At 55.2% G+C, this 12,874-nt stretch overlaps 5 protein-coding genes across 5 annotated transcripts; 2 read left to right on the top strand and 3 right to left on the bottom strand.

The window, feature by feature from the left end:
- Positions 1-25: 25 nt before the first annotated feature.
- On the bottom strand, positions 26-791 carry GUITHDRAFT_149812 (hypothetical protein). The gene has a single exon (XM_005842425.1). The coding sequence runs from the start codon at positions 671-673 to the stop codon at positions 104-106; it is 570 nt and encodes a 189-aa protein (XP_005842482.1). The 5' UTR covers positions 674-791; the 3' UTR covers positions 26-103.
- Positions 792-2,542: 1,751 nt separating this feature from the next.
- GUITHDRAFT_50364 (hypothetical protein) lies at positions 2,543-3,102 on the top strand (the record flags this gene model as incomplete). The annotated part of the gene is made up of 3 exons (XM_005842426.1): positions 2,543-2,785; positions 2,844-2,960; positions 3,004-3,102. Coding segments are annotated over 3 exons (459 nt in total), but the record flags the coding sequence as incomplete, so codon positions are not given.
- A 1,064-nt stretch (positions 3,103-4,166) lies between these two features.
- GUITHDRAFT_99279 (hypothetical protein) lies at positions 4,167-5,378 on the top strand (the record flags this gene model as incomplete). Its single annotated transcript, XM_005842427.1, has 3 exons — positions 4,167-4,959; positions 5,029-5,134; positions 5,195-5,378. 3 exons carry the CDS (start codon positions 4,167-4,169, stop codon positions 5,376-5,378), a joined length of 1,083 nt encoding a protein of 360 aa, XP_005842484.1.
- Positions 5,379-7,001: 1,623 nt separating this feature from the next.
- GUITHDRAFT_99280 (hypothetical protein) lies at positions 7,002-7,664 on the bottom strand (the record flags this gene model as incomplete). The annotated part of the gene is made up of 6 exons (XM_005842428.1): positions 7,002-7,031; positions 7,080-7,141; positions 7,186-7,250; positions 7,299-7,357; positions 7,411-7,465; positions 7,528-7,664. 6 exons carry the CDS (start codon positions 7,662-7,664, stop codon positions 7,002-7,004), a joined length of 408 nt encoding a protein of 135 aa, XP_005842485.1.
- A 1,475-nt stretch (positions 7,665-9,139) lies between these two features.
- Positions 9,140-10,045, bottom strand: GUITHDRAFT_52912 (hypothetical protein; the record flags this gene model as incomplete). Its single annotated transcript, XM_005842429.1, has 2 exons — positions 9,140-9,622; positions 9,737-10,045. Coding segments are annotated over 2 exons (792 nt in total), but the record flags the coding sequence as incomplete, so codon positions are not given.
- Between the last annotated feature and the right edge of the window lie 2,829 nt (positions 10,046-12,874).

A 12,874-nucleotide genomic window follows, 5' to 3' on the forward strand; every position in this document is an offset into this window, starting at 1 on the left:
TTCATGAAGCGTCCAAACTGTGAGATATGAGATATAATATCCTTTATTTGAAAGAATGGTAATGAACACACAAGTACACAATAAACAACAGCTGACTAAAGCTTTAGATCCTTGATTTCAAAGATATCTGAGCATCATAGAAAAACATGGAAATAGCAACAAGGGCAAGGATGCCAGAAGCAGCAAACATCGAGTATGAAATGAGGAGGAGCAAGTCCTCAAACTCCACCTTCATCCATCGCACTCTTGCGATCTTATGGCTCAATGAACGGATGTATAGCCTTGCCTTTCTGCTTACACTGAGCCCCTTGTGGTTCTTCTTATTGCTCACCAATGAAGTGCCACTTCCGAGCTGTACGATAGGCTTGGTTTCTTGCCTGTAAGGACATGATCCTTCCATGACACGTAGAAGCTTAGGAGATCCCGATGGTTGTGGATTGCGACGGTAGTTCATAAAAGCTCCAACATTCCTTTTAGGTGCGGCATGTACGGTCTTGCCTGTATCTTTAGCAGCTGAAACATGCTTGTTCACATTGCCACGATCCACTTCTCTGATATGTCGCAGTTTTTCGACTCCTCTTCTGGGTAAATGATGATCCTTGATTGCTTCATAAACAATGGGGCGATCTAATCGCGCTTTTACTGGTGCGGCGGGATGGCGAAAGGTTGTCATTGGGGGCTAATTTGCGCTTTATGGGAATCGAATGAGGGTGAAGGGATATCAACCCAAGGACTGCGATGAGGGAGCAAACAATAGATCGTGTGGCAGAAGAAAGTGAGGGAGACACAGGGGAGGAGGAGGAGGAGGAGGAGGAGGAGGAGGAGGAGGAGGTGGTGGTGGTGGTGGTAGAGATGGACGAGGAGGAGTGGTGCCTGAGCACTCTGTAGGGTTGCCAAGCTTCTATGCACCGGGAGATACACAGAAGGGGTGGGTGATCTTATTGCAGGGTAGTCTCAACAGGCTCTTCGTAAATTTGGGTAGAGTTAGGGTAGTATGCCCACAAAAGCATGGGTAAAGGGGGGGTGGGTCATATGAAAGAGTCGTTATGTAAGGGTCGGGGTGCGAAAGTTGTATATGTAGTGAGGGAGTCAGGGTAGGAGGTGTGGCTGACCAGGGGAATCGATGACTCCCGTTTCCGGAGGGGTAGGGTATTCATGAGGACCCCTTCATGTCCCAGAGGCCTGATTGACGAAATAGGGATCATTGGGGGGTTATCAAAAAGATTCTCTTCAAGGGGAGGGGGTGGCTGTTATTCGGGGGCCAAAGGCTGTCAGCAATGAAACCCAAGAAAAGTGAAAGATTGTGTTTTCAGTCTTGGTGTGTAGTAATGCTGCCTCCTCGCAGCATCTCAGAGCCGAGCGTTGCGAAGCGTTGCATCCTGATGGCGTTTTGATGAGGGGTGTACCAAGAATTCCTTGGTCATGAGGGTGGGTAGTCGTTCTATTTTATGGCACAATAATGTAGTAAAGTCAGTTGTGCAACGTAAAGGCCGGTGGGTTTGGGCACTGTGATTGCTCGCCCTCGGGGTAGGGGTGGTAAGTCCCACAGCAAGCTGACGACTCGATGAGACTGCTGATGAGCTCACTTCCTAGGACTCGGGTCCTAGATGATATTTCACATAGGTAGTAGGTATCACAGCAGTTAATCTGGTCACCCGTCGATTCGGGAGAGATTCTCAGGGTAGGGTGATAAAATTCTTGTCGAGGTGTAGCGAAGGGGGGTAGGGTACTCTTTTTGGGAGGAGGCGGGAAAGCCGAAGGCTTTCACAGGGAAAAAAAAAAGATAACAGGGGAGCGGATCGGAGGTTGTCCGTGTGACCGTTACCGTTGGCGACGGTTATTTCTATCAAGAAGTCAACACCGTGTGCCGTGAGAGATATGAAAGTCACGCGTCTCTGAGTGTTCGGACTGCCGCCGGGCCCCGGGTGACTGAAGTTCCCGCCGGGCGGCCCGTATGCCGGGCAGGCGACTGTGACCTCACAGCGGGCCCCCGCCAGGCATCTTGCTGCCAGCATTGGGATCCAACCAGTGCGCCATGTGGGCAACGGGAGGACGAGGACTGATGGAGGTGCTGCCCTATCGCCTTCGCTTCTTCAGCTCGTCAGCCCCTCGTGGTCTCATGAGACAAACCATGACATGCAGACCCTCCCAACTAGCTTCCTTGCGCCTGCCAGAAGCCCCTCCGGGAACAAGTTTGTCTTGGGGAAGGGATTTGTGGAATTCCTTTGGGCACAATGGCCAGTTCATACAGATTTTTAAGATGCCATTGACAAGAAGCATACATTTCAATGTGAATGAATGGGTACATCAGAAGTTTTGTATCTCACGATCGCCGACGGATTCTGCGGCAAAAAGCATACCCACTCATAACCCTGCACGTGCTACTTCTGCAGGCCGCGGACCTGCCATTCAACTTTCTTGTTCTCTCCCTCAAAATGTTCTTGCTCGAAAGCACAAAATTCAAAGAAGAGATCAGAGAAATTACAATGGCTGGAACAGTTTTCGAGGTAACTCATTCTGGGAAGAAAACATGTTGTATGCTATCATCGGAGCAAACTGTGTTGTTTTCGTCCTGTGGCAGAATAGGAATCTGCAGTATATGATGTGGAATCATTTCACAGTCTCAACATCGGGAGTACTTCAAGACTTCAAGTTGCACACATTGTTTACTGCCATCTTCTCTCATCCTCACTTCTGGCACCTTGTAGCCAACATGGTAACCCTTTGGTTCTTCGGAGCAGAATGCTTGACGTTCTTGGGCGCGCAGCGCTTTCTGCAGCTCTACGTGAGTTCTTCTCCTGCTCATTCTGCCTTGCTAACAAGTGACCTTGCTGTATCAAAAGCTTGCAGGAGGACTCACTTCCAGCATCTGTCATGTCCTGTGGCCAACAGTCGCTCCCAAGACCCACAGAGCAGCCGAACGGAGGCCACAATTCTCGGCGACAGGAGCAGTGAACGCGGTGCGTCAACACCTCGTCGCATCATTCTCTTACAGCCCTGCAGATGGTCGCCTACAGCATCCTCACGCTGCCGCAGCGAACCGTCCTCCTCTACTTCGTCATCCCCATCCCCGCCTCGGTGAAGCATGCAGGCCTCTTGTTGGGCTTGAAGTGTGATATGTGCTGTCCTCAGTTGTTGGGGGCTCTCTTCATTGGCAAGGACGCATGGGCGGTGATGACAGGGGACACTTCCTATGGAAACGCTGGCAGGTACAAGTAGCAAGAGGCCTCGTGTGCTAACGATGCTTCGGAGGCATGCCGCTGACGATTCGCTGCGTTTTCAGTCTGGGCGGATCTCTCGCAGGCATCTACTTCTGGTACATGGCACGAGGCTTTGGGGGGCGACGCTTCTGGTGATGATTGGGCGAGAGCCTCGGAGTGAGCAGGCAGTGTCCGGGTCACGGCATCGTTACTGACACGACTGAGTCGGATTATTGGGACCCTCATCGACTCCGGCCCAGCCCAGCGTTGCGACTTGAATGAGCTGGGGCAGAGCATGTTGCCATAACTTCCTCGTCCGACTCAAACTGCTCAGTGCTGCTTGCACTGGCAGTGGCGTGGGCGGCGCCGGGCCCGGCACAGCCAGCCACGGTCGGCCTCAACGGTTGACGGCGAAGGATCGTGCCAGTAGCTGCCGCCTTCGCTCACTTCTTCGGACTGCACTGAATGGTCACGCACACCGCACTCCGGCACCTGCCAGCCGGCTGAATGGGCAACTAACTTATTGTAGTTTTGAGTCAAAAGAAACTTATTGAATGCGCATGATGGAACCCGCGATGACCGTTTGGTGTGTCAACCTCATAGAATATCCGACCCGCCTCAGAGCCGCCCCCTGGTTCGCAATGATGCGCGGGGCCGAGATCTGGTAAGCCGGGAGGAGCAGAGAGGAGGAAGAGGAAGTGGAGGGGAGGGGGGCAAGATGCGGAGCAAGGAGAGCCATGAAGCAAGGGAGAGGAGAGAGGAGGAGAAGGAAGGGAAGGGACAAAAGAAGGACTGAGGGAGGGCTGGAAGGATCGCAAGGGTACGTTGGGGGGAGGGTGGGTCGCGAGAGGTGGAGGATAGTGGGGCGATGACAAGGAAGGTCGACTCATCTTTGAATGACTTGCCCATTACAGCTCCGATGCCAGATTTCTCAAGGTGACTCACTTGTAAGAACGACGGGAAGGGATGACGACTGCAGCCGCTGTGAAGGCGCTCATGCTAGTGGCATCATGCGATGTTTCTAGCGCATTTGTCGCAGTGCTACATGCTTCACCACAGATAAAGGCTTCTGTAGCCTTGACCAGCGACTTCCATGCTCGGTCCATGAAGGATAGCCGCAGTTGGCTGGGACCGCCGCAGATGATGGGTAGTTACGTCCGCTGCAGACAGTCAGTAAGATCCCGAGAGCCGGACACAGAGGACAGTTACCTCCTGCAGTCTCAGCTGCGCGCAATCTTTCTATCTCAGTCTCTCTCGTTGTTTGCCGATAAGATGTGGGACTTTGCAATCCCTTTCTTCCTCCTCGCCTTGAATCGCGCGGACTCTACGTCCTTTGCTCTCATCTATGCCCTTGTGACAGGAGTCGCCAACATTGCCGGGTGTCCCATAGTTCGCTACTTCACGGAGAAGTACTCTCGCATGGAAACCATCACCTTCTGTCTGTGGCTTCAGATCTCTCTAGTAGTCTCCTCCCTGCTTCTGTTACGTCTAGCGTTCTTCCTGCAAACCTACTCGGTGCTGCTCTTCTACCTCATGGTCTCTCTGGTCACCGTCACCTGCTCGCTCGCCAGCCTTGCGAGCTTTGCCAGCAACTTTGCGGTGGAGAGAGACTGGCTCAAGTGCCTGACAGGGAGGAATGAAGAGAAGCTTCAGCAGTCAGACCTTATCTTGAGAAGAATCACTCTGGTCTGCCGTGTCCTCGCTCCCATCAGCGTTGGTTTCCTGCTTGCTTCCTTCTCAGCACAAGTGGCGGCAGCAGGTACTCCAACCTGCTCCCCTTCTCCTCTCCGCTCTTCATCCCCTCCTCCTCATCCTAATCAGAATGCAGGAATCGCATTCTGGACGCTTGTCAGCACGTGTATCGAGTACTCCCTTCTCCGGGACGTCTACCTGACCAGCCCCAACCTTTCTCTTCCAAGGACGAGACCATTCAGGTTCGGCACTACTGCTTGCTGCTTCCTGTGTGCTGTTCTCTGCTGCCTGTTGTCGTGCAGCAAGCATGATGCGTTTGGTAGGAGCCCTCAGGTGGAAGGGAGGAGGGGAGGAGAGATTCTTTCCCCCACCCAGACGCTGGTGCGAGTACGAGGACGCCAACGGTGGTGGCTGGCCTACAAGGCCTCATGGAGAGAGTATATGGACCTGGACGGTTGGACGCTCCTTGCCGCATGCGTCTTCTGACCATGACGAACGATGACAGGAGATGGGATCCTCTCTCCCTCCGAGCTCTCCCTTGCCGTCCGATCAGGTGGCGCTGCTTCCTTCTTCTGCTCGTCCTCCTCTTGTCCTCGTCCTCTTTTTCATCCTCTTCCTCTTCCTCGTCGTTTACCCTCCAAGTCTTCCATTCTCAGGCCCCCCCCCCCCCCCCCATTCTCGCATCTTTTCAGCTTTCCCGTGCTCCTTCCTCGCCTCCTCCGCCCTTCCTGCCCACCACCCTTGACACAAGGACAGGCATCGTGCGATGCTGGGACCTCTGGTTCGGCTGCGCTGTCGGTATCCTCCTCTTCACCTACATCAAACGCATCCTGGCGCTCTCCTACGTGTAAAGAAGCGGCAAGAGACATTCGAGTTAGTCAGAGGAGCGAAAGCGAAACGACGATGATGAAGACAAGGAGGAAAAGGAGGATAAGGTGCGGGAAGGATAGGGACGATGATGGTGAGAGGAGAGGAGAGGAGAGGAGAGGAGAGGAGAGGAGAGGAGAGGAGAGGAGAGGAACGCAAGGGCAGTGGGAGGGAGGGAGGGATGAAGGGAGGGAGGGATGAAGGGAGAGAAGGATGAAGGGAGGGAAGTGTCAGGGAAGCTCCTGGACAAGAGGCACACTCGAAGCTGTTTGAGGGTACAGGAGGCAAGGAGGACATGTTGACATCTCTATTGCACAAGTTAATCCTGAGATGCGAGAGAATCGTTTGAAGAAACACAACAGACGGTGAACTAGATCATCATCCTCCGTTGAGACAAGGGAGGATATGATAATGATGCGATTTCTGTTGTTGAAGATGGTCTGATAAAGAAAAGATGTAGCACGCAGCTTGCCACTGGCAACCGTTTCCTCCTCTTCCTTCATCCTGTAGAACATTCCAGGACGATGTCTTGCCATCGAGAACCAAGCACATCCTCCTGCCTTCAACTTGACCGCCCGCTCTCCTCCTGCTCGCTCACCTTCGATCTTCTCCCTCGCAGCATCGCTTGCGTGCTCGGCAGTTCGATGTAGTGCTTGAGCTCGTTGAGAGCTGCCCAGCAGACCTTCCAGCTCAATTAGAAGGATCACAAGGGAGGAGGAGTGAGAGAATGAGGGCGAAGAGCAAGAAGGGAGTAGCGTCTTGTACAGCTCGGGACGTCGCTTGCTTAATGACGCCAGGGAGAGGGAATCCTGGTTCGACGCGGAGTTTGTAGACTACCTTCGTTTCTTGCCTGCTTGTAGAAGGAGCGAAAATGTGGGAAGGTGCAAGGGAGTGAGTGAGTGAGAGAGGGGAGGACGAACAGCTTGGTGGGAGGGACGTAGCAGATGACGCAGGGGGACTTGAAGGGCAGGGAAGAAGGGAGGGAGGAGAGGAAGGTGGAGAAGAAGGAGGACAGCAAGGAGGAGAGGAAGGAAGCTTTGGACTGACTTGCTCGTCTCGATGAAGTGATAAGAACCCTCAAGCTCCTTGATCGATCCAGCAACCGCGTGCCAGCACATCTTGGTGGGGCGCTGGATGCAAATGAGAAGTTATGATGATGATGATGATGATGATGAGGAGGAGGAGGAGGAGGAGGAGGCGGAGGAGGAGGAGGAGGCGGAGGAGGCAACCTGGTATTCGTACTCAAAAGTACTGCTCACTGTCCTCCCGAACCTGTCGAACCCATCACATGCAAGGACAGACAGCCTACGTCGCCCTCACATTCCCATGGTCATCACGACTCTTCTTCCAAGGTTGTTCACTGTGCGGCTCTCCACCTTCACCTGCCCCGCTGCTCCTCACTTCCTCCTTCCTCCACCTCCCTCACGCACCGACGATGTCGCCCTCGCCCACTTGGGATAGTCTTCAAAGGCAGTCGCGACTTGGAAGCACCTGGAAGGAGTTGAGGGAGGAGGTTGGGGGTCGGAGGGCGGCGCTCACTCCTCTGCCGTTGCCCGCACCATGATGGATCGCTCGACAGCATCCGACGCTGGTTCCTGCTGGATTCGAACAGAATTGAGCTCAAGTAGTCAGCCCAGCATCTCCAGTTTACCTCCTCCCCTCCCGCATCGGCATGCGATCCCTGCGGGTTTGAGAGACGCTGCGTGCTGAAATTCGAACGTTCTCAGGATCAGTTCGGTGAGTGCTAACGGATCTTATCGTCTCTCACATCTCAGCAAGTCCTTTCTTGACTGAAGTCTCTATCCAGTCGAAGTTGACTTGGCACAGACATGTTCGAGGTCTCACGGGTCTGTTTCGCACCTCCGCTGCATGCCCCACAAGCATCGAGTGAGCCGACGCAAGCATGCTGAGAGATCTGTTCGACGCGGTTACCATGAACAATCTCATCGACGAGCAGGTGAATGGTGCATGCGAGGTCAGGCAAAGAGCTGGAAGTTGGAGGGAGGAGGGGAAGAGCGGGGGAGGAGGGCGACAAGAGGCAAGGATGAGGGTGACGAAGAGGAGTGATGTCTGTCTGTCTGTCTGCCCGTCTTTCTGTCTGTCTGTCTGCCTGTCTTTCTGTCTGTCTTGTTCTTACATGATCGCATACGTCCGGATCTTCCAAGCTTGCCCCGCCATTTCCGACTCCTCCCCGATTGACCCTCATCCCCGCTCTTCTCAATCAAAGCACCGACAGATCAAAACAGCCCAGTGAATCAAATCCCGGCCCTCAGTGTCACTGCTGGCAGGGCCCGGCTTCCGAGTGAGCACCCGGCCCGGGGATCCAACGGTTGCCGTCATTGGAAGGTGCGACGCGGCCTTAGGACTTGCTGAGCCTCATGCCGATGAAGTCTTTACTCGCTGTCAACTACTTGAAGAGCTATCAAGTTGCTCTGTCTCTACCGTCAAGTCACGCGGAGGAACTACGCTCTGAGCATGTCGATCCTCCTCGCCAGGTTGATGTCTGCAGCTGTCACCTGCTCCTCCAGTCATTTCACCGTCTCCTGCTGCTCCCCCTCCCTTCACCGCCCCCCCGCCCCCGGCCCCACTCCTTGGCGCCTGCCCCTCTCCTCGTCGCTCCTGCCCAACTTCACCTTTAGGTTCGCGAAGGTTCCGAGCTCGACACGCACGTGGCATCCATCTTCAAGACCGTCAGCCACAGCAGACGCGCGGACCAGCGTCTCACCCTCTTGCTCGCACTTGCTGGCGGAGTTGAGGAGGAGACTAGGATGATGGTTGGCGCGCTCGGAGAGGACAGCCACGTCATCGAGGAAGGCTGTGGCGTCAAGGAACGTCTTGAACTTGAAAGTCCTATTGCAACGTGAGAAAGTGAAGAGGATATAAGTATGAGGACGCTGATAATAATGAAGATGATCAGGAGGAGGAGGAGGAGGAGGAGGAGGAGGAGGAGGAGGAGCACCTCTGCAAGACTTCTCTGTTGGTGGAGGAGCAGGTGCCTGAGCTCCAAAGAGGGACTGACTTCTTGACGTCCGCCATGCTCACAGGCGCGTACTTGCTGCTCTCAGTTGGCTCCTGCTTGTGCCTCTTCTCAAGGTCGCGCGTCCTTGCGCCTGCACGACAGTTAGCATGAGGGGAGGAGGGAGGCTGTTGAGGGGAGAGAACAGCAGGAGGGGCGAGGAAGCGAGGAAGGGTAAGAAAAGGCACGGAAAGGTAGATTGAGGATGAGGATTGAAAGGGCAAGGGGAATGGAAAAGAGATGGTAGTTGAGAAAGGATAAAGTAGAGGAGGAGGAGGAGGAGGAGGAGGAGGAGGAGGACAGTGGAGCAGGAAGAACAAGAAAGTGGAGGAGGAAGGAGGAAATTACGGGCTTCAGCGAGCGTGACGACGTTGAGCGTCAGAGCAGCCGCACAGGTCGGGCCAACACCATGGGGTGTCGGCGTGAGGACTCGAGCGACGTCCGCGACGTCTTCCTGCACGTCGGGGAGGAGGGAGGAGAGCGAGGAAGAGAAGGTTGTGCCAACGTTGATAACGATCGCACCCTTCTTGACCATGTCCTTGGAGATGAGATGAGGAGAACCGGCACACACGAATAGCGTGTCTGCTTGCAAGCAGAGGCTTCTCAGCTCCTCCTCTGACGTCCTGCTGTGACAGACCGCCACCGTCGCGTCTGCCTGCATCAGAGCAAGAGCAAGAGGAGCGCCAAGTTTGCGGGAGCGGCCGACCACGACCGAGAGGCCGCGGGTAACGGAGGGCATGGCGCCAGAGCGGAGCAGGAGCTGCATCACTCCCTCTACAGTGCAAGGGAGGACGAGAGCTGTTGGCAGCGTCCAAGGAACCCGCGGAGGATGGCCGACCACCTCGTCCTTGCCGCTGAGCGAGAGATCGAGGCCAAGGTCGAGAGGAGGCTGGTAGATCCCCTGAGAGCCCAGGACGACGCCATGCTTGTTGGAGCCAGGGAGAAACCCTTCGGCGTCCACGTCTTTGCTGGCAACGATGACACTTCCAAGCAGCTCGGCGTCCAGCTGGGGCGGCAGGGGACGCTCGAGGAGGATGGCGTCTACCCCGTCGTCCCTGTTGAGTGACATGAGCGCGTCATGCACGCGCCCGAAGCTCGAGGACGCCGGGAGCTCGACCCTCCTCGTGTCAATCCCAACGGACTCGCAGAGGGCAGCCTTGTCAAACCAGGACCTCTCCTTTTCCGCGAAGAGCTTCAGACGCGTCTGACCGTTGGGGTCCTTCTCCCCCACGTTCACGATGGCAAGGCAGGGCTTCCTTCCCGTCCTCGCTGCGATGGCAGCGGCGCGAGCGCCGGCCTCTTCCCGCATCATCGAGCTGACCCGCAGCCCGTCTTGGAGCAGAGACACGTCCACGCTCTGCTGCTCCTTCTCCTCTGGCCAGACCTTCTGGTCCAGCGACAGCTGGACAGGAACGAAGGAGGAGGCGTATCCTCGAGCAGCCATGGCGTTCGACGCCTCCTGCCACCGATGGGGGTCGATGAGTCCGACCTTCTCCTCTCGTCCCTGCTCCACCACGTAGCCCAGCACGCGCTTCAGAGTGTCCAGCTGGAACTGGAACGAGTCAACCTCAGTCCCAGTCAGGCATCCCAGCTCCTCCCGCGCCTCTAGGACAGCCTCCGTCGCCTGCTCGGGCTTCTGCTGGGCCATCCTCCAGCCTTCTCGAGAGGCTCCGAGGAACTCACGGAGCGCTTGTCGCGCTGGGTCCAGCTGGAGGGTCTTCCTGGAGCAGAAGAGAACCTGAGAGTACCCGAGGGGCAAAAAGGAACGGCCGTTGCTGTCCTTGACCATGTCCTCGAGACGGAGGACGTGTGGGGCCTCTCCCTTCAGGATCCTTTGCAGCTCCAGCAGCTCCATGCAGTCGTAGATCTGAATGGCGTCCACCTCCCCTGCCACCAGAGCCTCGACCTTCTTCTCCCTGCTCACCTCCAGGATCTCGACCTTCCTTGACAGCTGGCTGTCGGCATGAGACACGAGCGTGTGCATGAGCTCCATGCTGTCGACGTGCATCCCGATCCTCCTGCCCTCCATGTCCTTGAGATTCAGCTTCTTCAGGGAGGCGATGGCAAGAGGAGAAGAGTGAAAGACAGTCCCGAACGCCATCGCCTTCACCCCCCTGGCGATCGCCGGGATGAGCACGTTCTGCTCCACTGTTCCCACAGCAATCTCTGCTTCCTTGCCTGCCTCTCTTCCTTTGCTGTTGTACATGGCCTGCATCCGACACACAAGCTCCGGCTCTTCACCTCCTGCTCCTTCCAGGGAACGAGTCAGGAGGACGCGTCAAGAGAAGGAGGAGCTACCTGAAGGCTTGAGCACGTTGCAGAGCAGCCCTCTCTGCTCAAAGAGGCCGAGCTTCTTTGCAACATGGATTCCCGCAAACTGAGCGGATGGAAAATAATCCAAGAACAGGTTGATGCTAGTCAATGACTTGTGCATGTTGTATTGTGGTTTCTTTCAGTGAAATGAAAGTGTTTTGATTTCTAGCGCGCTGGTTTCTTCGACAGCGCAGGTACCTCAGAGCTTCGTCTTCTCTGTTCGATGAAAGAGAAGCTTTTCTTGCTAGCAACAAAGATTGTTGCGGTCGACGGAGTGTGTTTTGATTTTTAAAGCGCTGGTTTCTTCGACAGCGCTGCTTCGAAGCAAATCTGCAAGGAAAGACCATCTTTCGTAAGTATTGAGATAATTCCAAATCAAGCCTTAGGTACTCAACAAGTCAGCTAGTTATCTTGCAATCCCAAAAATCCTTTCCTTCTCTTCCCCGCCTTGGTTGTCAAACAATCCCGTCCTCCCAGGTATGTCCTCCATATCCCTTGGAGGACGTTGCTTCCAAACCTCTCACCTCTCCATCCTGATCCATCCTGATCCACCGTCTCCATCCTCTCCATCCTCCTGCTTCTATCCGTCGCCTCGCTCTCCCTTCCCTTCTCCTCCTCCCGTTCCTCATCTCTCGTGCACTCTGTGGCCTCATTGTGAGAGGGAAACACAGGGGTGGGAACACAGAGGGGGTAGGGGTGGTCATGGAGAAAAGGGGGGTGAAAATAAGTGTAATCATGGGGTGGGGTAGTAAAGTTATTACTTGGGGACGTCGTAATAATAACTTGCGAGATCCTGCAAAATAATTTATTCCATTATAAATGAGTTTAGCAGGATTTCTAGCGGCCCCGGCTCCCGGACTCGCGGCTGACCGTTCAGTGAGTCCCGGGCCCGTCAGCGACCGTCCCGAGTCCGGGCCGGTAGGCGGCATCACTGACGGCCTTACCGACTCTGTGACGGTGACTCGGTGCCTGGCAGGGCCCAATGCCGACTGAGTGAGTCTACTCATCCGAGTCCCGCGGCCGCCACCTTCCTCTCACGCGCTCCTGTACTTGTCCTCTTGCAGATTCTTCACGTAGCGATTCTTGGACAAGTTAAGGCAGCGGATGGTGAAGCGGCGATAGCTGCCATCATGGCCTGTTAGACGGCAGCAGGTGCGGGAGGGGGAGCAAGGGCCCATTAATAAGGAGGAGGAGGAGGAGGAGGAGGAGGAGGAGGAGGAGGAAGAGCAGGAGCAAGAACAGGAGGAGCAGAAGCAACAGGGGCATCAGCAGCAGCACACAGAAGCGTCACCTCTTCCACAGAGCTTTGTCCCATATGACATCCTTCTGAATATGAAGTTACCTCTGCTCATTCCTCCTCCCTTCCTCCCTCTTCCTCTTCCCTTCTTCCCCCATCATCTTCCTTGGATCCTTGCCGTACCCTCCTTCCTCTCCCTCCTCCTCCTTCCCCTCTCCCCCTTCTCCCTCTCTCCTTCTTGCTCTCCTCAACTCCCTCTCTCCCCTCTCACCCCGTCCAGCTGCGACGGCTTCCATGGGGACCACAACCAGGGGTGCCCCTCGTCCCTCACGCAGTCCTGAAGAGGAGGAAAAGGAAGTGGAGGGGAAGTAAGAGGAAATGAAGGAAAAGGAGAAATATGAGGGAGGAGGAGGAGGAGGAGGAGGAGGAGGAGGAGGAGGTGCATCGCAAGATGCAGGTGCATGTGCACTCCAGAAATAAAAAGAACTCATGGAGTTTCACTTCTGCCACCTCTAAACTTTAAGCAAAAAGATGATATGTCCGCATTGT

The sequence above is a fragment of the Guillardia theta genome (genome assembly GCF_000315625.1).
Source record: "Guillardia theta CCMP2712 unplaced genomic scaffold GUITHscaffold_1, whole genome shotgun sequence".
Classification (NCBI taxonomy): domain Eukaryota; class Cryptophyceae; order Pyrenomonadales; family Geminigeraceae; genus Guillardia; species Guillardia theta.

Bases quoted from the DNA above. Each gene is read 5' to 3' on its own strand.
- GUITHDRAFT_149812 (XM_005842425.1), bottom strand. From the start codon at position 673: ATGACAACCTTTCGCCATCCCGCCGCACCAGTAAAAGCGCGATTAGAT.